Below are 26,619 nucleotides of genomic sequence, written 5' to 3'. Positions count from 1 at the left end.
GGGGATTTCAGTAGAAGCTCTAGGTGAGGCTGGTGAGGGCTACTAAGGTTTATGAGTGTGCTCAAAGCCCTGTCACATCAGCTACTCCCTCCTCAGCCACAAAGCCAGTCATTTCATCACATAAAAGTTGTTCAGGCATGATTTCTCCTTCGTTACCCCATGCTGGCTAATCTCAGTCACCTTCTTGTCCTTCAGAGGGTTGGAAATGTTTTTAGGAGAATTTGCACTATCACCTTCCTAGGGATCAAGGTGATGTTACCTTCCTTAAAGACAAAGAGTGAGATTTGCTTTCTTGCAGAACTCAAGAACCTCCCCTGGTCCCCATGAGCTTCTAAAGACACTCAAGGATGGCCTTGTAATGATATCAGCAGGCTCAGCGCTTGTGGTTGCATCCCATCGTGTCCTTGAATTGGACTGTTGACTGGATCTCTGCTGAGGTCTCTAAAAAACTGAGAAAAATAGTGCGCTGAATCTTTTGCATCTGAGGCCATCTCCAGGCATTCTGATTTAGAAAAGATGATCTGGATTCTGTGGTATGCAAATGTGGAGAGAATATAAATCAAAAGAGAGTTTTTGATGTAGAAATGGCAGACAGGGTTTGGAAAAAAACCCCACCAGTTTCTTAACAAGAGAGGACCACTTAATCCCTTATAGAAAATTGCTGCTTTTGGTGGTGGTGTTGTACGTAAGATAGTGGCCCAGAATGCTTCTCCAGTTTCAAAGCTAATAAAACTCCCTTTCTGTGGCAAGCTTTTGCTAACTTAGCGTGCACTTCATTTTTATTATTTGCCTTCTGTCTTTAGGATGAATTCAGACACTAAAAGACAGTTTCCTGTTATCTGAGATTCTGTAACTTCCCAGTGCAGGATGGGATGAAAGGAAGAATGTTGAGATTTTGCTGGAGGAAAAAAATACATTTCCAGGAAATAATCTCTGGGGCTCTGTAGCAGTGCACTGTCTTGGTGTGTTGTCTACAAACAACACACTATTTTTTCACTTGGCAGGCAATGAGTATGTTCAGCACAGTGCTAATTAGAGAAAGGTACCTGGAGTGGGGATACATCTGCCCTCAGCCATACTGGCAAATGTTGGCAGCTCCACAGAACACCAATAAAAGGTCATACGACTGTTTTCTTTGTCGAAGTATGAAGTACTTTTGATGAACATTGGTTCAGAGTAGGAACAGATCAAGAGTAACAAGTATTTATTTTCTGAAAAGCATGAATTTCTTTTCTACTCATTGCTGGTTTATTCTGCATTGCTGGTTTAGTCTGCCTTTGCATTGACAGAGATGGTGGCCTCATGCACAACTCGTACCTCTGTACTTTCCTTCCAGTGCTGCCCAGCTAGCTGTCTCTAATAGCCATAATATTGCTGCTCATTGCTTCTACTGAAGAGTGCCTTGCAAAGGACCACTTTGAACTAATTCACTGTCCCCTTTTGTGTTACCTCCATGGACACTATCTGCACCACCTGTTCAGTGCAAAGAAGTGGAGGTGGAGGAAGATGAAGAAATCCGTAGGAAGACTAAAGAAAGTCACATTTTTGAATGTATACACAACAGCAAATCAAAGAATCTTCAGAGCAACCAACTGAAAAATACAAGCAAAGTAACTGAATAAAGGAGCACTAATACAACCCAGGAATTTTTAAGTCTTGGCTACAGGAAGCAAAATTCCTTACTCATTGCAATCCTATTCTGGCACTTTAAGCCATTACTCATTTTGTCTGTTTTTTGGCATTTTAAGCAATGAAGTGTTGGGGTGTTTTCTACCTGTCCTGTGACCATGTGGCTTTTCTCATTGTGGTTTGGGGCCAGAATTGAAAGAGTTCTCCTGTGAGCTGCTGATCATATTCTTTGTTATGCTTCTGCTTCAAGTAGCCCTGATGGCAGGGGCCAGACCTGTCTTGGTGCTCTTGCAAAAGCCAGACTTACTGGTGTTGCCCATCTAAATGGCCATTCAGCGACTGACCTGCCTGTCATTTTTGAAGTCTTCTGTAACATTCACCTATTTCCCATGCAGCCTCTGGCTTGCAGGCTGTCTCAGAAAACTGCTTGGAGAGGAGTTCTGTGCAGAGTGATAAACTTGTGCTGAAATGAATTGGGAGAGTTGGAACAGCTTAGGTTTGCCTGTGTTGTTCTTCAACATCCCACAGCTCATAAAAATGTCTAATGAGCAGTGGGAGTGGAGAAGGAAAGGAGTCAGACTGTGTGCTCTCTTAGAGCCATTGGATAACTGCGGGTTCCTAGCTGTGATGTTGTCTTTTCCTCAAAGAGAAAAGTATATTGAAAACCTTTCTCTGCAGAAGGTGGTGAATAACAAGGTAGCAGTGTTTGTTGATCAGGTGGGGAAATTCAAAGCAGAGATAATGAATGCCTTTTGCTGAGAATTGAGAAACACATGAATATGTTTGACTGGTTAGTAAAACAGAGCAAGGTCTGTTATACAGTCCCAGAGGCGAACATGGATAGTGTCCATACACTCAAATGCACTAACTTGAATTTAAGATAAATGTTAAGTGAAGAAAAATTAATTTAGTGTGTATGTGGATTTACAGATTTGGGAAATTGTGTTTTAAACATAACATAACTGAAAAGCAAAGTTAATCCGCTATTCTATGTGGTGCTGAGACCTGCTTCCCTCAGATAGCACATTACTTTGCAATATGTGGATGCTCCAGCAGCCTTCTCTGATTAAGAAGGGTTGGTGTGTGAGAAATACTGCTCCAGGTCTTCTTTCGTGTAGTATTACCTCATATCTTCATGATGTATTGTCAAATCTTTGTAGTGGCAGGCTGTACTATTAAAAGGTAGGTTGGTTGCAGGGTGAAACTTACTTTGCTGTAAAAGATAACTTGTATTAGCAACCAGTAGGGGGTTTAAATAGGAATTTTCTTTTTGTACAGGATTATTTTTCTTGTGGAGAATTAAAAAATAGTCATTCCATGCAGAAAAAATCCTGCAAGTCATGTGCACTTTCTGCATTGTTCATATTGCTGCTTAGGAGCACTTATTATGTAATTTTTCTATTATCTTAGAACATGCAAGGTTCAAAACAGGCATCTTTTATAAAGACAGGCAGGAGACTGAAAGCATTAGAGAAGGGAAATTGGTTTTTTATTTTGGCTGCTACGTGTGCATCAGAATTTGCAAAAAGAGGTTGTATTTTCATGTGACTACTTCTAATTTCTCCATAGTGTTCCAATAATCCAGTCACATTTGGGAATGAAGTCAGAAATTAATAAATACAATATAACTGCAATCATCTGGAAATTGTATTCTTTCCTTCATATTATTAGTAACTTCTCTTTGTACATAGGAAGGCCGGTCAGTTTTTGCCAAGCATCATGCTGTATTTCAGTAGTAGTTTCACAGCTTTTTGTTTCTCAAATATGTAGAAATGTACTATACAGACTGTAAAGGAATTTGTAAGAAGTGTGTTAAATGCAAAGTCTGGTAGTAAGGCAGAGGTGTAGGTGGTAGGCAGGTTATCATGGAAATGGCACTATTGCCAGTTTAGTGACTTCTATTTGTCTTCATGTTCCCAGTATTAAACCCATTTGATTTTTGAAATGCATTCTTTGGAAGGGAAAACTTTGTTGTGTTTACTGCCAGCATTTCATTTTCCCTCCATGCAATCATAACCTAAAAGCTGCTTCTTGTATGGTACACAAAATTTGTAGGTTTATCCACAAAGCAAAACCTTTAGAGTATATTTTGAACACAGGAAAGAGTAAATTATGTGAGCAGAAAATGATAGGAAATTAAATTTTTTACTTTGAATATTACATAATCATAAGCAGTTTTAAATTGTAATTCAGCTAAAATAGTATTTGCCTTAGATGCACAGTAATAGAGCTATAGAATACCTTATGGAGCTATCTCAATTCACCTTGTGATTGTGCCTGTTGTAGTTGCAATTTTTTCCCTGCTATCCATTCTGCTAATTAGCATGCTTTATCAGCAATTTTGGAATCTATTTGCACCACTAAAATTAATTAGCCAAAGTGAAAACATTTCATCCGTGCAAGTGTTTTTTTAAAGTGTTGCAAAATGCCTTTGTATGCACTTACACTGGTCAGATAGGAGTCTGAAGAACATACACCTAAAAGTATGTAATTTGTTTTAGATAGCAACTAGAGCTATGGCAGTTAACCAAACCAATCTCCCCTTTCCTGCATGCTGGATCCTTGTTTCAGCACTTGAGTTACGAGAGGACTTTCATAGGGTCTGTAGGGACATTTGACACACAGGTTACAAAAATACTCAGGGAGGACAAGGCTATCACAGAGAAACAATTTCTGTATGCCTGTTCACTGAAGAAGAATCTGAAGAAAATCTCACATTAAAATCCTTCTTGGAGGGATGGGTAAAGGAGAGCATGTATAGACTGGTCTAAAATAGACCTTGGTTCCTGACAACTGTAAGATAGAAAATATGAAAATGAACTTTAAGAAAGGTTCTAGAAAGGGAGACTTTAGGTATGCAAACTCAGTGTCTTCATGAGGCAAAAAAATGAAGCTGTAAGAACAGAGAATGAGATAAACACATTCTATTTTGAAAGGAGTAAAAGGAAGTCTTTCCTTAAAAGTATCTTGAAGCTGACTGAAGGTGTCAACAAACACGTAGATGAGGCTGATTTCATTGATAGCTATATGCCTTTGAAGGAGTCCTTTGCCCAAACCTTTTCAGTGAACTGAGAAGCTGAGAGGGAGATCTGTGCATGGATAAATAGCTCTTTAAAAGACAAGGAACAGAAGGTAGGAGTAAAAGAACAGAACCAGTCTGGAGGCATGGACTCTGGACAAGTACCTCAAATTGTTTAATCATTGCTCTCAGCTAGTTTGAGAGTAACAGCCTATTCCTAACAATGCTGTGTAGTATTTTAGGTGCCTATAGTGTAAATACTGCTCTGTAGGGGTTGTCACTAATGCTGGTACGAATAGAAAGTGATGGCAAAAAGGAGGCTCAGGAGATACCTCCTCACTCTATATATGTACCCAAAAGGAGGTTTTACATGGATGTGGGTCTCTTCTCCCAAGTAACAAGCAAGAGGACAAAGAGGGAATGACACCAAGCTATGCCAGAGGGTGATTTATTTTGGATATTAGGAAAAATAGCTTCACTGTGAGGGTGGTCAGGCACTGGAACAGGCTGAGCAGGGAAGTGGTGGAATCATCATCCCTGGAAGTGTTCAAAAAATGTGTAGATGTGGCATTTAGGGACGGAGTTTAGTGGTGAACATGGTGGTGCTGGGTGAATGGTTGGACTTGATCTTAGAGGTCTTTCCCAACCATAATGATTCTATGACCCCATGATTTTGTTCTATGAATTGGAGGTACTGTGCTAACTTTTGAGGTGTTACTCAGAATATACTCCCACAAACCATGTGATTTAGAAAAAACTGTTTCAGGGTGTCCAAGATGCTTCACACTAGGGCTGTGGAATAGAAAGCCTGACTTGACAAATGACATCTTGACAGTTTTGAGGCACAAAGGAGAAAAAAATGACATGTTTTATGTAAAGATGGAATGAATTGGCAGCAACAGCATGAAGAGGTTTTAATATTTGCTTCATTCCTTCCCAAATGTAAACCAAACTTAATACTTCCTTTATCCCACCTTGCTGACTCTTGACAGCATTTGCCTGACACCAGAAAATAGAACTTTTACGTTTCCTGAGAGCAAATTTTACTGTTGGATGAATTCCAGTTAAGAATTAACCCAAATACTGATTAGAGATCTCAACATATTTCAAGTTCTTTAAAAAACATTACAGACACTTGTAAGAGTGTCATTATTAATAACTCTGACTCTGAGGACATTCTGGAATCCGTTTAATCCAGCTCTGTGGGTCATCACTTTCCCTACTTATACACCACTGTCATTATCCTTCCTTCTTCTCCAAAACATTTTTTGCGACCTATATAGCAAAGGACCACTGATTCCTAACACAGGCTGCCAAATTATGAAAAATGAGCTTGATAAAAGTTTGTCATACTCATCAGACAAGCAGAAAAGTTTCTTGAGTATATCCAACTAAAAAGCTTATCCCAGATCATTATGAACACTGATAGAGAAAAATATCACCTGAGAAAAACATGTTTATATAAATCATAATTTCATATAGAGATAATGAAAAACAGAATTTCAAAATGTTTATCGAATAGATTAAAGCACATATTGATTGCCAACTGTTTGCAATGCAGTAGAAAAATTGCACTGAGTATATGTTCTTACTGTAATTTATCCATGTAATTCTAAACTGTCCATTGATTTTAATTTCCATATATATTGATAACTGAGAGTATTAATATGCAGTGCAGTTACATACAGTATGAACTACAAAAATTATGGGAGAAATCTGAAATCAACATTAGGTTTTTGAGGGTTAGGCATATCAGTACATGAATAATGAGCACATACATGATTATTGGTTCATTTATCTGTTTGTCCTTCCTTCTGGTAGCTTTTGAACTTACTGATTAATTTCTGTAAAACTTGCCAGGAGGCAAGATGTTGAGAGATATATGAAGAAATTTCATTAAGACTGGTAGATAATAATATGAAATAAACTTCATGAAGACTGCTAGACAGTGCAGGAGAGATAGCCTAGTAATACTCCTGATCGGGGCAAGTAAGGAGAAATCTACTGGTACACATGAAACTTGGCAACGTATTGCTGGTCCCATAAGTAAATGTACTTATATTCGAGATTTTAGTGTTGGAGGGCAGTGGGTGGAGGTTTAAGAGTGAACCAGATTTATAGGAAAAGATTGAAGTTATTTTAAGATCAGACATAGGATTATTTCTGTAACATGTCAAAGATTGATGTATTACTCCATAGATTTTGGTTTTGGGTTTTTTTGTTTGTTTGTTTGTTTTTGTTTTAATTTTATGGTATTTCTTTTTTTTTTTTTTTTTTTTTTAATTATTCTTATAGCACACTAATACTCACCAGTATATGACATCCAGGACATAAAAATTAATCTCAGTCTTTTTGAGAGAACATTTTAAGATCAGTTTTAGTAGTAAAGAAATTAAATGATCCCAGAGGTGCATGTAAACACAAATTACCTCTCTGCAGGCAGGCAGAAGAGTGCAGTGGCTGCCTGATTCCTTCTCACAGAAGAGAGCATGAGTTCCCCTCTGGCAAAAAAAAAAAAAAAAATTAGATTCAAATTATGAAGAGTTATTAATTAGAGTCAATGATATTGATTATATGTATGACACAGAAGTGTTCTAAAGGGACCATAACTCTGATTCTTGTTCCTTGTTTATTTTTCCTGGGTTTGATTAAAGAGCTTACAGTTTATGGTCTGTTTTTATCCACACTGGTGTATAGATAGGGTCTGTGTATGCCCTGAGCTGAAGAAAATAAATCCCGTCATTCCACAGAACACCTTAGAGCTATGAGAAAGTTCAGTCTGCAAGAATGTTAAAAAGAAAATCACATCAAATAACATACATATTACAAAAAAGGAATATCCTGCTGCTGTCCTCAGTGCTCTGATTGCAAAAGCTACAAAGAGAATTACCCATCCCAATTAGAAGACAACATTGCAACTTCCTGGCTTGTAAAATGACATCAATTCCTCTCCCACAAAGGGACTCTTTACCAAATTTATTTTAGTACTGGAAATATGGAACCATCTAGGATACTGAGTAATTAAAATATTTATTTTTTTGTTGCTTTGCAGTTATTTTGAGCAATCTTGTACTGGTGGGGGTTTTTTGGTTGGTTTGTGGTTTTTCTTTTAATTGAGCTGTTTCTTGCAAAATTGCAGCTTGTTTTTCTACTTACCTTGCTGTAAAACATTTGACATTCTCCTTGATATAGACAAAGGGTTTGAGGATACTGGATCTTCCTGTTCCTTCTCTTATCTGTAGTGTGTTCTTATTGTGGCCTTCATAAGTATTTAAGGATTTAAATATCTTTGACCTTTCAGACTATTAAAATAATTTTGCAGTGATTAAAAAAATTGTTTTTACTTTGAATTCATGAGGAAGTAAGTATGCAGTTGCCCATAATCTCTCTATCCTTCAGCCAGTCATGTTCTGCACCCAAATAATTTTAATTCATAAACTTTTACAACAATCTCTAAAACCGAAATAGAAATCTAAGAGATTGCTACATTTCTTCCTGAAACACAGGAGCTTTCGTAATAAAGACCCCAACTTAGTGATCTCATTAAGTACAGGAAAAGGCCTGGTGTTACTTTCTGTAGCAGCAGCTGGTAGATCAAGTGCCACAACATCACTAGTTTTCAGCCAGCTGCAAAAATTTTTGCCCTGTAATTTCACTCCTCCCCAAACTCCTGGTTTTTGAAACAGAGGTTGCCATATGGACAAACGTCTCCCATTTTCAAATTTGCCATCCTACTTGTGAGCTATGACATAGCTTGTTAGCACTGAAACGTATTAAAATGTTAGACTTCTATAGGTCTGGAAATGAGAAAGAAGAAAAGGTCAACATTGTATGGCTGGCCAGAGCTCTATGTGCAAGGGTTTTGCATGGAGTAGCTGGAGAACCTTCTGAACACATCTACTTAAAATAATGGTATTGGGCATAGTGCATGAATAACTAATTTACATGGTGGCTATACATTTCCTTTTAAAATGCTGCTTTTCATTTCTACCCAGTGCTACCCAGTTCTTTTCAGCTGAATTATGTCCAAGTCTAAAACTCTACAGGTTCCAAAGCAGCACAAACTTGTTCCCTAGCTTGGCAAGTCACACCACAAACCATTACATGAAAGATCAAATGGAGGGAGAGACAATTCATCTTTGCAGAGCTAAAGAATTTGCACTTTGTCAGTGATGTATGAAGTCTTTTTTCTCACATTTATTTCCATGCAGAAATTATAAATGATAGCCATTTTTGCCCACCCCTCAGCTTCCATTTCCTCAGTTATCTTATCCAGAAGAAAAGTGAAATTTAACCATTGAAAAAATTGCTAATTGTTTGTGTTGGTTTTGTTGTTGTTAAAAATTCTACTTATGCAAGAATTCAGGAAGGATATGCACAATATCTAAGAGGAAGGAAATGTGGCAAATAATTCATAAACTGGAAGCTTTCAATGCAGGGGAAATCTATGGAGAATTCTGATTTTTATATTCAGTATTTGAACAGCAGTTTCTAAGATATTTAACAAACGATTTATGCTTCAGTCAGAATCAGCAATCAGTATTCTAGTTCTTCTATTTTTGTATAGCATAGTACTTCTATATATGCATATACCTTTGTGGGCACCTTTCATCAGCTGAACTGCTATATGATACACTACATTTTTTTGAGCAACTCAGTGAACTGTAGTACTCTCTTGAGAAATTAGTCATAGCTGCTTAACTTCGTCTTCATTTGCTTTTAAATACAGTCTGTTTTGATAATGAAGCACTAGACATCTGATTACTTGATGTTCACTGATACTGAAAAATACCTGTGCTTGAATGTAAAATTGCCCCATTGCTTGGAAGCGTGCAGTTTTCTGTAGGTCAAAAGAGGTGGAGGAGACATCAGCCATGATTATGTTCCTTAAGTGATTAGAGATACTTCCTGGTGGTATCTTGGTGTTCCTTGTGTTAATTTTTGACTCATACTTAGATCGCTTTCTGTAGACATTGAATTTATTCATTGATAAAACAGGAACTTCAGCACAGTGTACATAATGGATATATCTGAAGGGATGCAGATGGCCCACGAGATAGATTTGCCTCTCTCTCCACTCCAACTGTACGGAGAAATGGGAACTTGTGCTGTGTTACTCAGTGTTTCCATATGGTGAATTGAGCGGGAGCTTAGTAGAATTTATGTATATTGTGGTTTTTGGGGGTTTTGGTCATACAGTGTCTGTTTGTAAAGGGTGTGAACCAGGTTCATACAACAGTGTCTTTGAGATCACCCTGGTCTTTTTCTGCTGTTGAGTTACCATCATTCATTACACTCTTTTCCACAGCTCAGGCTTGTTCTCCTGGGAGAAAGCCCTAACCATGTTGTGTAGTCTATGCCTGAATTGTCTACAGAGGTTCTCAGCTACAGCTTAATCTGCACAGTTATCAGAGCTTTCACAGAAAGATGGAGAATTTATTACCAGAAGATCCACCACAGCTTTTAAATATCTAGGGTTGGGGGAAAGCAAGGATGAGGAGGGAAAAAAAAAAGGGTGGGGGGGAAGAGGCTGCATGTTTCTACCCTACAGAAATGACAAGGTAGAAGATTGGTCTGACTCAGGATTTCATTCCAAGTGCTTTGGTACAGGAAGGATTCACAGCATGATATCTTCTCAGGGGAGGTGCCTGAACAGAAGAAACCTTTGGTATGATTGCATATTGATTAGAGTACTTGCCTAAAAAGGGGGAAGCTTAGTTAATTTTTTTGGACTGAGGAAAACTTTGGACCTGTCTCTGCTGGGAGAATGCCTATGAGACTTTATAACAAACCAGGGATGGAGCTCATGACCAGCTGATACGTTGAAACTGGGCTGCAATTCAGAGGAAAATGCAGACCTGGGAGAGATATTCAGCAAGAAGTATATGTATGTTGCCTCTTCTGTTTAGTAATGCTAATTGCACTTACTACTGATCACTCTATTGACAGTATGCATTTTGCTCAATAGCAGAAATGTACACTTAAGCCAGAATAAATACAGGCAAAAAAAAATCTGTTTAGAAACCAGTTCATCCATTTCTTGAACTTTATTTCTAAGTTAATCCCTTAGTGACACATTCTGAATGAACTCCATGCTAGCCAAAAGAATTAAGGGTGTTTTAAACACAGTTTCTATCTGCATATTCACTTACACATTTATGCATTAGCTCTACGTTAAGTGTGGCAGTGGCTGAGATACGTTGCATTGTCTTCGAACAGCTTAATTCAGGTACTGGAAGCCATCACAGAGCTTCATGTGGACTGAATTACCCCATTGAGTATCTGAAAAGCCTGGTTAATTAGCTTCCTTGCCTGTCATTCACTTGTTTCCATCTATTTTCTCACTTCAGCTAGTTCAGTCATAAAACTGTAATTTCTTTTTCTATGATTGTGGAGATGATACTCATAATTTACTCCTCCATCTACCCTTTACAGTATATTTTTAAATTTTGATTGATTATATTCCTGAAGTTTTGTTTTAAATGGTCTATAACTTTATGAAACTGGACAATTCATTTAGTGAGTGTGTGTGCAGCCTTTCAGCAGTGACATCGACCTAGAGATCATGACAGCACACTGTTATTTCAGTTCAATTTAGTTATCATTTCGTTCCTACTACTTATCTCAGCATTTTCTATGCCCAGTAGTCTTTATTTCCAGGCATTTCTTCCTACTTCATAATTTCATTTTAAGACCCTGCAGTGATTGCCAGTTGGAACACCCTACCCTGCACTGTGATCTGTCACACAAGATCTTTGTTCACTGATCCATATCTGCTGACATCAAAGCAGAATCAAGCGATTGTGATTTACAAAGAAATAGAAAATATTTTGATGTTGGGGCCCTCCCCCTGCCATGTAGCCCTGGGAGAGGGGCCCTGTGGGGGAGACACGGGGTTTCCCTGCCCCTGCTCAGCCTCGTTCCCCATTGGTTGTTTTGTGTTCCCCTGCGCGGGCAAGGACCCTCGGGTCCCGTGATTGAGCAGTTCCTGGGCAGAGCCCCGGCCATGCGGCTGGAGAAATAAACATCTCTGAAACATCTACCAAGAATCGGTCCATGTGTATTTCTTTCCATGGGCCTCGTTGTCTGATACAGCATGTTGCAGTATCTGCACTGTAACAAATGGTGGATAATGCTGGCAAGACACTGATCCCTAAGGACAGAAAATTCGTGAGTAAAAACCACTCTAGATCTCTCTCTTCTCGCCCTGGTTTGGATATTCTCTCTAAATTATGGAGGAACCATGGAAAGACTCTTGGCTCTCAGAGCCGCATATGGACATTTATCTTAAACTTGAAAAGATTCTTGAACAACAATTTGTAAATTTTAGCTTAATTCAAGCTCAAAAGGAACTGAAACATTTCCTTTCATGGTTGTTTAAGAACTTTTTCTATGTTTCTTGGGATTTAATTCTTACCAAAGACTTTTGGAAGACCATTTGGACACAGTTAATTTCTGAGTCAAAATATATGCTGATGGAAGAATATTTTCGTGAATATTATTTAATTACCGAGACCATTGAACAATGTCAGCTGTGTCCTGGTGAAGGGAAGCCTGGCTCAGGGACCGTGCGACCCAGGCCACGTGGACCGAGCCCTCTCTGAGCAGCAGCGAGGCAGTTCCTGCGCATGGGCGGAGCGACGCGGGCCACAGTGTCGGCAGCGGAGTGAGGCGCGGCAGGAGCGGCGCGACCCAGCGGTGCCTGCCCGGCCCCGTGCGGCGCGTGGTGGAGCGAGCCCCGTGAGCGCCCGACCGAGAGTGACGGCGCGCGGGTGGTGGCTGGTGGCGATGGCAGTGGAGCAGAACCACGCCTTGCCAAAACGCGCGCAGGAGCAGGGTGTGGGGGGCTCGTCGCTCGGGGGCCCAGCCGGGACCCTGGCAGTGCAGCTGAGAGCAGAGGAGACGGCACGCAGGGAGCTGAGCGGCCCGGCCTGGCCTGCACGGCCCCGAATGTGACCCCGGGAAGAGCGCGCAGGCACGAGCAGCCCCAGCGGCCCCGGCAGCCCTGGCAATTCCAACACGGGAGTGAGCGAAAGCAAAAGAGAAAGCAAAACCACAGCAAGACAGAAAACAGCAACCACTCGGAAAAAGGAAAAAAATCACCGTAGCTAAGGTTTTAGGAATAGTAAAATGGTATAATATTAAACAAAATTGTGGTTTTATAACAAGATGGGACAACCAAGAAGAGATATTCGTTCATAGAACTCCTATTAAAAAGAATAACCCTGAAAAATGCATCCCAAGTGTGGGAGATAGAGAGGTTGTGGAACTCAAAATTGTGCAAGGTAGAAAAGGGTTACAAACAGCAGCGGTCACTGGGCCTGATGGTGTTTCTGTAAAAGGCAGTATATATGCTAAAAATCGTAGTCATGTTAGACAATATCTCCATTGTAGGCCCCCCCTACAGTCTCCCTTTCTTAATCCCACCTTTCCCTTTTACCCTATATCCTGTTACCCCCAGTGTATTCCCAATCCATTTTTCCACCCATGGTTTCCCTCAGAAGACCATGTCTTTGCCAATTGTTTCCCCAAAAATCCCTTTCCAGTGCTGAGTGGGGGATGAAGAGGGGGAGGGAAGAAATTAACTATTGTTGTTTGGAGTTCCAACAGGTACAAATGGAAGAAGCCCTCTCCTGCCTCAGTTTCCCCACAAAGCATGCTTGGAGAGTCCTGTCTCCCTTCTGTCAGCCTTAAGATGTTCCAGAAAACCTGTTTGGACATTTAAAGACTCAGGAGGGTGGCTTGTTTTATTTTGAAACTGTTCTTGTTATGTTTATCCAGTTGTTTTCAATGTTAAGTTTAAATCTCTTTTGTTAAAAATAAACGAATGAAATGTCGGGGTCCCTCCCCCCTGCCATGTAGCCCTGGGAAAGGGGCCCTGGGGGGAGACACGGGGTTTCCCTGCCCCTGCTCAGCCTCGTTCCCCATTGGTTGTTTTGTGTTCCCCTGCGTGGGCAAGGACCCTCGGATCCCGTGATTGAGCAGTTCCTCGGCAGAGCCCGGCCATGCGGCTGGAGAAATAAACATCTCTGAAACATCTAGCAAGAATCGGTCCATGTGTATTTCTTTCCACAGGCCTCGTTGTCTGATACAGCATGTTGCAGTATCTGCACTGTAACATTTTAAGGTCAAATATTTTACTGCACACCATAATCTCATATGTTTGTGGATTTTTTTTAGATTATTGGCTGTTGTGAAATGTTCCATTTAAACTATTTCTTATCCCTCTGCTTTGTAACAGAGGTTCTTTGGAGAAAGTGAAATATGTAGGTTTTTCTCATTGTTTTTAGATTTATCTATTTTAGAAAAATTTAAGAACTCAGATGTTGCTTTAGAAACATTGTAATGCCATAATCTTGAAGTTTTAGGGAAAGAAAGAAAAGTTCTACCAAATTGAAAACATCAATCATTTTTGCAGTAAAGGTGGATAGCTCCTGCTTTTAGCTTTGTGGAGCCATGAGAGGTGAGATGTCAGAAATGTCACAGATGGAGGAACAAGTATTGCATGCAATGATGTTAAGATTTGTGAGGAAAATAAAAGTATGTATTTGCCATTTTATAGTTTTCATTTACAAAAGGAACATTAAAACTCCATGGTTTTCTTTTTTCTTGTGAATAAAATGTATTCCATAAGGAGATGGATTTCTGTTAATAGGACAATTTATCTTTTTTCTATGAACCACTGTAGCACACTGTTAGACTTTTTTCTGATCTGTCTCTTTGTACTGGCTTTGCTGACACTACTAGCAGTTCACAAAAGATTGCCCAGTACATAGGTACACCAAAACCAACCCATGAATGATCACCAGGGAAATCTATCATAAACCTCGTGATTAGATTAGCAGTGGAGGATTAATGAAATTTTTGCCTCCTTTCTTCCTCCTTCCCCTCCAGACCATGAGTACTGTGACATCGTGCAGTGTTTGTAATCTAGGGTATATGATACACAAGGGCCTTACAGATAGAGACGATAGAGACCTGCTCTGAGCAGACTGCAGCTGTATCTCAGCTTCAATTTAATATTATCTTTATTATTACTTTTATTATTGAATTAGGAATTGGCTTCATTACTTTACTGTGTTTCTTTTGCTCTGAGTGAGCTAGAATGGATAAATGTGTTCCTTTTATTTGCAGCAATAAGCTGGGCACAGTTAAAAGTATTAGCATCACCACACAATATTGTGTCCTTTTCAAAGGTCAAGTGCAGAAAAGGCCTTGATTTTTTAAGCAAACTTATTTCCCATGTTTGTGGCTCATGGCTTGTTGCATGCATGTTGCAAGTGTGACCCCCTAAATCTTAAAGTTCTGTGTTTTAGGCAATTGCAGTTGTTTTGGTAATAGCGAAAAGTATATTCTAGCAGACAGCTGTCAAATCTTGCTCCTTAGACACTGCTTATTGTCACCAAGGTTACTATTTATAGCTGACTGATGGATAGCAGTGGATCAGGCTGAGGTAAAATGCAGGTCAAGCTTTTCTTGTGTGTAGGTGAAACTTTTCGGCCCTTACTCATATGGCACTGCAATAGAAAATGCTGCCAAAAGAGCATAGCAATAACATGGCTTCCAGCATTGCTGTTAGGAACCATAGCTATTGCTTTACATCAGTGGGTGATGATCCCACCTAATTGATACTCAGCAGTGAGGTCTAACATGAGCTGAAATTCCCTTTGCAGAAAATGTGTACCTCGTTGAGTAGGCAAACATGTCGCTCATCTTCATTCCTGTTTAATCCCGAATTAAAACAATATCCAGCCTAACTGATTCTATGATTCTGTTATTGCTTGGGATGTTGCCACTAGTTTTAAAGGCTTTTTGAAAGGTTAACCTTTGCTAGAAAACAAACAAAAGCAAAATACCTAACTGCAGCAATCTTCCTTTGCAAGCTAGGATTAATATCTGTTAATATATTTATGTAAATTCCCTGACACTTGTTTTTTTTTTTAATCCCCCTAGATATTGGCCAATGTAATAATTTTTATCTGCGGGAACTTGGCAGGAGCGTACCACAAACACCTCATGGAACTCGCGCTGCAGCAGACGTATCAGGACACGTGCAACTGCATCAAATCCCGTATCAAGTTAGAATTTGAGAAGAGGCAACAGGTAAAGTAACACCCATGTCTGGGGCTGTTTTCCTGTTTTCACACTGTCCCCCTATTTGTTGCTATGTAATCCAGTTTGTTAATGGAAAAGCACTCACTGAATTACTTAATGAAAGATGCCAAGTCTTTTGAATTGGTTGTGCAGAGATTCCATCTGAATACAGGAAAGTGTTTTAGTTATTTCTGTTGTCAAATTATGTTTTTTCTCACTTGTTCTATGAAAATATTTATGATAAAGAAGTTTAAAAATGCTGTATAGATTCTGTTTTCACACTGCCTCTTTTGTTGTCCTCATGGAATAAGCAGTGAGATGTACACAACGTGTTTTTGGAAATCTTCAGTTATTCATGCTCAAGACCAATGCTGAAAATCTCTGCAAGGATATTACTGCATTGTTTTTGAAAAACATTTGAATCCAAAATACTGATGAATAACGTGATATAGTTCTAGGGGTCAGGTTTGTTAAGAGGAGCTAGGGGAATTGCATAATGATACTATCTGTCATTTATTGCAGCAGTTGAATAAAAGAATTCTCTGATTGCTTTATATAGTTCTTTTTCTCTTTGCAAATTCTGTACAGATCCTATCATTCTGACAGATAGGTGCTTCATTTAAGAGAATTTGAAATACAAATCAGTTCACCAAGTAGTAAAGAAGATAGGTTCATTTGGCTTTGAAGGTCACCAAGACTTGAACTTGTATGAACTGTAAAGAATCAGAAAATGGAATCTTCACTGGCAGGTGTCTGTTGTCACTAAAAGTGCTGCTGTGCACCTCATGTGTCCCAGCTGACCTTAATTGTTATGTCTGTCTCACAAGTGCCTTTAGACATTTTAAATTAATGTTTTCAAGATCCATCACCAACACTTTTTTCTTAAAAAATGCAAATGGAAAGTCCACACCAGGGCTTTAACAGGTTGTTTGTTCAGAGGGTTATCCTTGTTCTGCTGGGCACTTGGGTTGCACACTGGCTGAAGTTGCTACAAAACATTTCAAGTAATCTTAAGGAGAAAAGTTTACAGTAAGAGCAAGTTTTGATGATTAGATGCAAAATTTGTATGAGGTACTACTGCAGGAGAGGTTTGTAAGAGCAGTCATTTATGTTTGCACCTCTGCCTCCAAAGCTGTGTGCAGGGAATGGGTGGACTTTGTAACTGAGCACAATTGTAAGGCCCCAGGTTTCTACTAGTGGTTGCTTTTTTTTCTCCCAGCATAGGAAATGCATTGTTTATCTGCAAGAAGAAGGGGGGTTGTGCTACTGGACACTGAATTCAAAGGAGTAAGGATGCTTCTTGTAAGAAGGCCGTACTTACCGCAGATATGGTTCTAGCCGATGTTTTCTGCAAATGTGTATTATTTTGCTAAACATTACTAGTTTCTATGGAAAGACATAAATAAGTAGCTTTGGTGCACTGAAGGTCTTGCAGAAGGGATTGAGAACCTGACAGTGAAGAGAAGCAAAACTACCAGGAATTCTGTGACAGATACTGTCTCTTTGGGGTTTGTAGTACTTGCGTTTCAAATATTCTGTAGCCTAGCAAGATGGAAAGATGCAAAACCATCTTTCACTGATAAATGTTGTTGTTTTTATAGAATAATCAAGGAAACTGTACATAATTTGTTATATATGTTTAAGTGTGTGTTGTCAGGTTTGTGTTTTGATAGGAATAAATCTGTCAAATTAGTTAAGACATCTATACACATCTAAGTAGTGTATTGCAGGGCTGGATTAGAAACAGACTGGTCAATATCTTATTGAACAAAAGTCAAATATTCTGTGGAAATCAGTGATCTTTTTGACCTCCAGTGAGCTCAAAAAGAGCTCATTAGATCTTCAGATCTTCGTCTATAGATTTCTTTGATCTTTATCCCCTCAACCCCTTAATGTATGCCCCTTACCTCCTCTCAAGGTTTTTCCAACCAAAAAACGAAGACGTTTACCTCCATATTATCACACTTAGGGACATTAGATATTTAAACGTGAAAAGTTAAAATGAAGATTCATTTAATAAGGTGGGTGTTTTTTTCCCCCAGGAGTAACACATTTCTTTGTTTGCAGACATTAGTTCAGAAGTGGATGTATATTAGTCTGTCCTTAACACTGTTTGTTTTGCCAAGAAGATACAGAAGATCATCCACATTGTTAGTACTCAGGAAGCAAGTCGATCATACTGGTGACTGTTTTTAGAGAACTGGGATACAATGAAACAGTAGGAGCATGGTGCATTTTAAAAAGCACATTTTTTGATCAAAGCCTTTATTAGCCTGTAAAAGGTTGTAGCATGACCCTTGATTCTGCATCTCTGTAGCAGGAAAGAAATTTAATTTAGTTTAATTTACTTTGCATAAGCTACTTTCGTACAAGTGCAGAGCATAGGATGTGCTTCTAAATGATTAGGGCTCCAGGTCAAATTTGCATATATTTCCAGATCATGGACATCATGTCTTTTATAATTGTTTTTGAAAGATGTACAATTTATGTTTCAAATTATTCTGTGAATTTCCTATTTATATTATTTGAGCGTAGGCTCATACAAATGTAGACAACTATTGTTTTGCAGTTACTGGGGGGTTTTTTTGTGTGTCTTTGAATAGCCTTTTTGAGAACACCATTTTGATACATCAGTAGATAAGTATATTGAAATACCACTCAACAATTACGCCAAAGAACTCAAGAGAAACACCATAATTAGTTGTTTTTAAGTGAGACCAACACACATTAGAATCTGGTGAAATAAGGGAGGGCAGTGTATATACTGAGGTATAAGTTGGACATACTGTACCCACACCACTGTGTATTTCTTCTGTTTCTTCACAGCAAAGGCTGGATGGTCCCAAAGGGACGGGAAGCTGCGGGTGGTGACACCTCCCAGCAGGGCAGGGGCCACATTTGAACTTGTGTGGTAAAAAGCAGTATTTTCAAAGCCCACTTTGGTGTTTCTCACACATCTTTTATTTCTTTTCAGTGTTTATGAAAGAGTAATGTGAAATTATTCTGACCTCTTTTAAATTTGCAGTCTTATTTCAAGATATATATTTAAAATAGCCTCTCATAACGTTATTTGTCTCCCTGATAAAAGTCTGGCTGACAGTTTGTAGGGGTAATGACTCACTAGTGCTGAGTGCAAGATCTTAATGCTGACAGCAGTATAATTGCTCTTCTCTTTCTCTTCTGGGGCTTTGCATCGTGAGACACAGGAATATACACTGAGAGGTTCTTACAAGACCACGGGGAGGTGTTTGTAAGGTGTTGGTGTTCAGTGGGTTCTCTGAAATGCTGTCTTTGAGAAGGAGGCAGTATAATGATGGTTTTAGAAACCATCTACTCAGGTAACAGATGAAAATGAATGAGGTTTCAAATCATTGAGTGGGATTTTAACTTTTTCACTGAAACATGGTGAAACAATACCATTAAAGGAACTGAAATATTTCAAAATTGTTTTAAATTTAATCTAAAACAGAGAAGCCTCATACATTTATGAGGTTTAAGGCTTTTAGTAAAGAATGGAAACATTGAAATACATTATTTGGAACTAATATATAAAATGTGGATCCCTGAAACTTTAATAAATGTATTTTAAAAGGTAAGCTACTAACATTTTCATGAATATGGAATAGGTTTTTGAAGAGCTTCCTCATTTTCCTTTTCCTTGTAGCTTCAAGGCTAGTAAAGGGGAAAAGCAAAAACTAGTGTTGGTCTTTTAAATTTTAGGATCCATTTTTTGCTTCAGCAATGTTTGTACATATACATGTGTGTACATGGCCCTGACACTGGAGACTCCAGATCTGTAAGTATATAGATCTATAGGATCTAGAAGTGACCAATCACCACTGGTAACTTGAAGAAATACAGACCTGGACCTGGACACAAGCGCTTTCAGGGGGAACAAAGAACAAGAGCATAGACTAGCATAGACTTGCAGACCAGCAAATAAATGGCAAGGTATAAAGATATCAGATATCTGTTACCAGGTATCTAGAAAGTACTGCAAAGAGATCCTAGACTAAGGAAGAAGTAACCGTCAGTATCAACATCACCATCATACTCCTGCTCACAAAGGACTTCAGATGCTGATGACTTGCTGAAAGTCTCTCACCACTACTGCCAGGCTGAAACCCATCCACAGTAGGACACACAGGAACAGTTAAAGCACGAGCCTTTTACCAGAAAAAGGGTTGTAAACTAAGAAGTGTATGCATAACAATTTAAACCATATTATTACTACTAAGATTTTGCTTTGTTAATATAGAAGTATTTCTTTTTTTATTTGGTTTTATTTTCTTTATTTTTCTGCAATAATTAGAGCAAGAGTAATACTGATTCTTGGATTAGACTGTTAAGATTTGTGAAGTTATGCTAGAAAGAAATGTAAACTAACAGTAAATTCTTAGCTTTATATGTGTGTGTGTGTGTGTACATTATCAGGTTTGTTTCCCTTTAGTCCATAAACAAGATTTTGAGTATTATGCTTCATGTGTCCCTCTGGATCCTGAAGTGCATAATACCAATGTTATTCAAGCAGAAAGCAGGGGTTTCACAGCAAGATGTCTCAAGTTCATCAGGAAGACATAAATACTGGTGGTTTGAACCCTCTTCCTCCTCAATTTTATTCCACTCAAAACTATACACTGCTGTCCCCCAGCCCTATGACCCCAGAGGGATTGTTTTTCCCACCTGGGTGCTCCCAGAGCAAAGCCAATACAGAGAAGCAACAGGCATGTGTCCACCAGGCAACTGCTGCCAAATCTGAAAATCAGACCCAAGGCAAGCTCAGAGAAGTCTGGAGACCCGGTATTGAATACAGAGCCTGTGATGTCATGGTAAAATTGTATTTTCTGGGCTACAGAAGCCCTGAGCAACTTCATCTACTTTTGGAGTTAGCCCTGTTTGGAGCAAGATACTGGACTATGGATCTCAGGAGGTCACTTCCAATCTGAATTTTTCAGTGAGTCTCTGGTTTTCTTTAATGTCTTTCCTAGAACAGAGTGCTATGACATACAGAAATACTATGATTTAAGATAGAAATAAATGAAAAGGTAAATGTCACTTTGAATCATATCCTATACTGGCAAATGAATGTTTTTTGAATCAATAAAAAATCCTGTTGGGTGCTACTGAATTTTTTCTAAGTTTCTCATACTGACTGCTTACAGAAATGTAATGCCAGGAATAGTGCAGCTATATTTGCTCCTATTTATTGATGAGCGTAATAGTAATTTTGCCAGAGGAATATATGTTTGTTAAGAAAAGTTATTTGAAAATCAAATAGATACCCACTGTCACTTCATTATGTTCAGATTTTCCAGTCACTGAAGAATTTGAAATAGACTAAATAGTCATGATGATACTACAATAAGAGTCTGCAATTAATTATCCCCCAAGGCTCAATATTTAGTAAGAATATGAAACTTTGATTTCAAGTTTTATGTTCACGACCAAGACCCATAGATCAAAAAGTTGTAACAAAGGTAGGGTTAGAAGGTACAGAGGGTTCACACATGCCTGGCTGACCAGAGCTTTTGTATGGTAGTAAAGATACTCAGTTCCTTGCCTGCAAAAGGATCATGTACTACATTAGCAACCTGCATCTTGATTATACCCCTGGAGTTATTCTTTCATAATACTTCACTACTTAAAGAGTTGCTTAGGAGCTTCTGCCTTGTAGAGATGGAGCAGTGAGGAGAGTGATTGGCAGCTTTTCAGTTTACCACTCTGGAAAATTCCAGAGGTCCAACAAGTGTGGGATACTTCCCTTTCAGTGCTTTTTCGGGGATCTGGGAAATGACCTGCAAATTTATAGCAAAACATTATTAATGGATGACCACTTTTCCTAACCATTATTTTCCCAGTTCTGCTCTGCTAAATTGTTTGTAGGAGCTATGAGAGACTCCTTATGTAGAAATAAGGCTTTGTCATGTTCTGAAATGTTACAAAATGTGCCTTTCAGCCCAGGGAATGTATATTTCACTCTTAGAGGGAGAGATGCCAATATTGGAAGTCTACTTACCTACATGAAGACACTCATATTGTCCACAATTCTGAAATTAATGGCTTAGCAAATGCCTTGTGCAAGTATCTACTGCAGAGATCAATAGAGACACTGCAGTTCTTGCATGTAATCTTTTTCCTACCTCAGGACTTCATCGTGAGAAAAGGTCATTTACCATTTTGCAGTGAAGTAGATGAGATTTCAGCTGCTTCTGTGTGTGTTGATCTGCAGTAATTTATTACATCTAACATAATCAGATAAACTGATGAGTCATGGTGCTTTGTTTTATGAGGAAAATGTATAGTTTAAGCAGATACTAATTACCACATTTTCATAGATATCCTGATAATTTGGATGAAACACATAGCTGGCAGGCAAATGTTAATTTTTGTCATGGCACCTGAAATTTTGTCAGCCACATTACAAAAGCTAAAATTATTAGCTGAAAAATTATTCTTTTTAGAAAGAGAATGTCTTTTGACAGCAAGTCCAAAGTTTTCAATTGTTACTTATTCCCATAATTAATTGCCTCATTTTTCAATTGCCATTTTATTTCCAGATAAAAGTTATTTATGTCCAACTAAATCTCTTTTTCCTTACTAACCTTGCTATGTCTTTTTCAACTCTCCACATTAAACATTATTCTCTACAGATAGGGAGTACAGGGTATTGTGCCTAGAGAAACTACACATAGATCATACACATTTTGATAATCCAGAGGCCTTTTCCAGTCTTCTTTTAGTTTTTTAACATGCAGAATTGCTCAGTCATGTCATAAATATTCTTATAATATTGTAGATAACTTAAACATCTTAAAGGATTCTCTGTAATGAGGATTTTCCAGGCATTTGTTCATTTGTGTGACCTTTTCATGGTTTCTTGGATCATTTTTATAGCAAGTATATCTGAACACACTGTTGTCAATTATGTTCATGTAAGGAGATAAAGATCCATAAAAAAGTCTTTTTATGAGTCTCTGGGTCACATTGACTTTGTTAGCAGCAGCAGCATGCTGGGAGATCCTGCTCATTGGGTTAAGTACCATGAGCTGTCTATTCTTTCCAGAATTACTGCTTTCCAACCTACCTGCTTCCATATTGTAAATATATGTTTTCATTCTGAATTCATTTTCTTTGGGTGTTTTAAATAACTTCTGTGTTGATGTTCACCAAAAGTTATGTATTCCTCTAACATTGTTAATAATCAAATCAATTCTAAATATCTTCTTTATATCACTCCTAATGCATTTTGTTCTTTGAGTGATTGCCCACATGAACATTTACACTGGCAGTGCACATACACTAAAGCTAGGGACATCTGATCCCTATGTGCCACTGTGTTCTTTCCCCTTGCTTTACTGTGCTCAGGTTATAATGGAAAGGTGTGGTCACTGTCTTTAAGGTCTTCTCAGCAATCTGGCTAAATTGGGACTTTTCTGGACATTCGTATCCTTGTCCATGGCCTAGCTAGATACTACTTCCAACTCTTTTCAGATTGTAAATCAGTTACCTTTCTCTTTTTGTAATATTCTCTTTCTTTTCTCTTCCCTCCAAACCCTTACCTCCCTTTAGCAATTTCCTGGATATGAAAGGCTTCCTACTGTAGGAAACACCATTAGGAAAAAAATACAACTCTGCCAAATATACTACTCCCAGGTGCTTTCAACCAAAAGCACATACCAAGTGGTAGGTGTCAAGTATGAGCCCCCTCTGCTACCTTCTAGGAACTCAACTGATTGTGTACAAGACCAACTTGCTTCTAAGAGCTGCTATGAAAGGTTTAAGAACTTAGAGTACAGTCCTCGCTCCTTCCCTTAGGAGCTGCTTTTTCCTGAGGCTGTAACCCTTGGTCCCCACCTGAGTTGTGTTGCTAGCTGCACTGCAGTCATGTTGGTGCCATCTAACTTGTCAGTCTGGACCCTGACCCACAGATTGGACTTTTTGAAGAAAAACCCTTTCCTTCCATTTGGGGTGGTCATTGGATTCATCCATTTGTGCTCCAAGATGGTGTTAGGATAATGAATCTATTCCTGTAGGTCACCAGGCTTGTCTTCAGGCAATCCCATTTCCCTTACAGGTATTGGTAAGAATCGTACACGTGGATGCTTAATGAAATGAGAAAGAAAAACTACTTAATAATTAGCAGAGGTTCTGTGAACTGTATTGTCCTCAAAGGTGCTCACAGCCTGTGTGCCTTGCTGACTCTTAGAGCCATGTTTCATGTTTTATTATATTTTGGTTTTCTTTTAAATCAAAGGTCTCTCTGATTGAGAGGAGTGTGAGTTTATAGGGGGTGGAAGGGGAAGTGATATGGGCATGGTGATACTGTTACTCCTCGAGCTAAAAGGTGCATGTCCAACCTCGGATGCCTGGACATATCCACACCTACAGCATGGTTGTGTACAACAGCTCTCAGCGTGTAGGGACATTGAGGCAGGTAGGTTTTTTGTTAAAAGCATTACATTTATTTGTTCTTCCAGATTATCAAGTAGCTTTCTGGAAACCTGTGATATCTCAGGCTTGCTACACAAAATACTGAACAAAAAAATATGTTTCTCAGTAAATTGCATTTAGAAATCTGCCAGGAAGTTCAATCGCAAGCCATTCAATCTGTGCTAGTGTGCTAATTTTTAAACCAGAATGTTGTATAACACTAAATCATATGTTTGTATAAATCTAAATTATCACATGAACACTCATTATCGTTGACGAATGTCCTCTTGTTAAAAAAAAAAAGCCTGGTTGCTGCATTAAAGGAAACAAACCCAAGAATTACAGCTGCATTGGTTCTTGAGGTAGTTCTGGTTGAAACAAAGCTTTGTACATTATTATAGGTGAAAGTAAGTGTGACATCCTGATGAAAATTTAACTTTTTTAAAATGCAGTAGTAGTGACAGTAAACACCCTCCCTGAACTTCCTCTCCCTGTATTTCCTTATTTCACTGAAACCTGGCACTTGCTTTCTAAATCCTTACCAGAGCCACTAATGAATTCTTTCCGGCCTCCTCCTCCAGTTTTAATGTGTTTTCAGATGGCAGAGATTCAAAAAGAAATAAAAAGGAAAAAGAGAAGTGAGAGAGAATGCAAAAGTCCACAGGCTTAACTACTTACAACTTCTACATTCACCTCTTCTATATGTACTGAAACGCATTTTGTGAACTTAATTTGTTCCTTTTAAAAAGAGGGATTTGAGTCAACTGAAATGTTCGAAGAATTTTCATGAGAAGAAGTGCAAGTGTAGAGTAAACCCTACTAGATCTGTTTTCAAAATACAATTTATAGAAGGCTTTATTCCTACTTCAGAATGTTTTTTTGTACAGTGTAGAAAAAAAAGGCTCAAATATGAAGAGATTACTTCATCTTTCTCCCTGTTTGGTGGTGGGACCCAGAATACTTGAAACATCCCCAGCAGGTGTCTGTCTTAACTGTCCCTACAGAATCTGGAGCTTCTATACCCTTCCTAGATAACGTGTTCCATTCTGCCTTTATCTTTGGGGAATATTTTCCCTTTTGCCCAACTTTATAAGCCACAATTCGATCTAGGCCTGTGAATTGCATTGGATAGTTGATTCCTTTCCTCTTTATTAGAACCTTACATGCACCTGAAGGCTTTTGCCCCCTCTCAGTTATCGCTAAAGCAATAAAGTAAGTGCTAAAGTAAGGCAAACAAGCCCAGTTTCCTCCACTGTGGCCTGTGGGACATGTTTTCTTGGCCTCTGATCCTTTGTGTTGTCTAACTTCTCCAGCTGGTCCAGGTGATTTTTTGTAATGTTGAATACTTTGGCCGTGTTATGTTTCTTTTTAAGTACAATTTGACATTTCAGAGGACCTTGGAATAGAATGTGCTATTGTCCTTTCACCTTTGCATTTTCGAGTTTGTTTAAAAATCAAATTACTGGAGGTCACATAGAATCCATAATTAAATCAGTTCCATTGTCTACCAGTGCCAGACTGGAACTGTCTCCACAGTTTCACTGCTCTTTGACCACTCCATTTTAGTAGGTTTCCTGCTTTTAGACTGTAGTTACATAAGCCACCATGCACTTAATTGAAATAGAGAAGTGATTTTTGCTTATTTGCTGTAACCAAAATCTAATTTAAATATGTAGTATTCATCTTTTTCCGTCTAAGGTGAGAAAAATAAAATTGCCTCAGTGCTTTGAACAACCGCGATTTGAAATGGTTTCATATTTTAAATATTATTAATACAATTCAGCTGTCTGTGTAGGATATTAAACTGACCTAAGGAAAAAACCAAAATAGCTGCAGCACTGATGCATTTTAGTCAATTACTGGGAAGTCTTCACGATCCCTCAAATCTTGTACCCTGGAATTGCAAGAAAATATGTTCTCCCAGCCTTTTTGTCACTTTAGATTCCTCCCTCTTAACACTATGTAGTGTTTTCTTTTTGCAGCTGGTTGTATTTGAAGGCTCTTTCATGGTCTTACTCTGTTGACTGTGTTAGAGTCTTCAGCTTTCAGCTATCATGCATTTGTGGTTGCTCTGTATTTTAATAAAGTGACTATTGTCTTTCTCCTGTACTGTTATTTATATCCAGTGCACTGGATTTTCTATTTCACACTAAGTAATTAAGTCTTATGGAGAAAGAATTGCAGCTGACTTTTTCCAAATTCATCACTTTGAGTACCCCAAACCACCCTGTAAATAACTTCATCGAGGAGCATTCTTTTTCCTGTCATTTGCATTTGTGCATCCTTAGTGTTTCTCAGATGCTCTTGTTAAAATGATCTCAAAAGGAATTTTATACTCTCAAATATCATTCCATTTCCTTCTTTCATGCCTCTCTCTGCCAGTAAATAGGTGTCTTCTTCCATGCTTCCTTTCATCTCTTGGGACAGATCTTATATCCTTCATGTAT

The 26,619-nt window shown here is 38.6% G+C and overlaps 1 protein-coding gene across 1 annotated transcript in view; it reads left to right on the top strand.

Annotated features, from left to right (window-relative positions):
• Nucleotides 1–26,619, top strand: part of ADCY2 (adenylate cyclase 2) — a 213,628-nt gene that overhangs the window by 90,711 nt on the left and 96,298 nt on the right. Inside the window, exon 4 of the mRNA XM_069004074.1 lies at nt 15,602–15,751. Coding sequence (XP_068860175.1) covers nt 15,602–15,751 — 150 coding nt within the window. The remainder of the gene's footprint in view (nt 1–15,601; nt 15,752–26,619) is intronic.

Source organism: Aphelocoma coerulescens, chromosome 2 (assembly GCF_041296385.1).
Source record: "Aphelocoma coerulescens isolate FSJ_1873_10779 chromosome 2, UR_Acoe_1.0, whole genome shotgun sequence".
In the NCBI taxonomy this organism is placed as follows: domain Eukaryota; kingdom Metazoa; phylum Chordata; class Aves; order Passeriformes; family Corvidae; genus Aphelocoma; species Aphelocoma coerulescens.
Note: the sequence above shows the minus strand (reverse complement) of the source record. Positions and strands in the feature narration are given on the sequence as shown.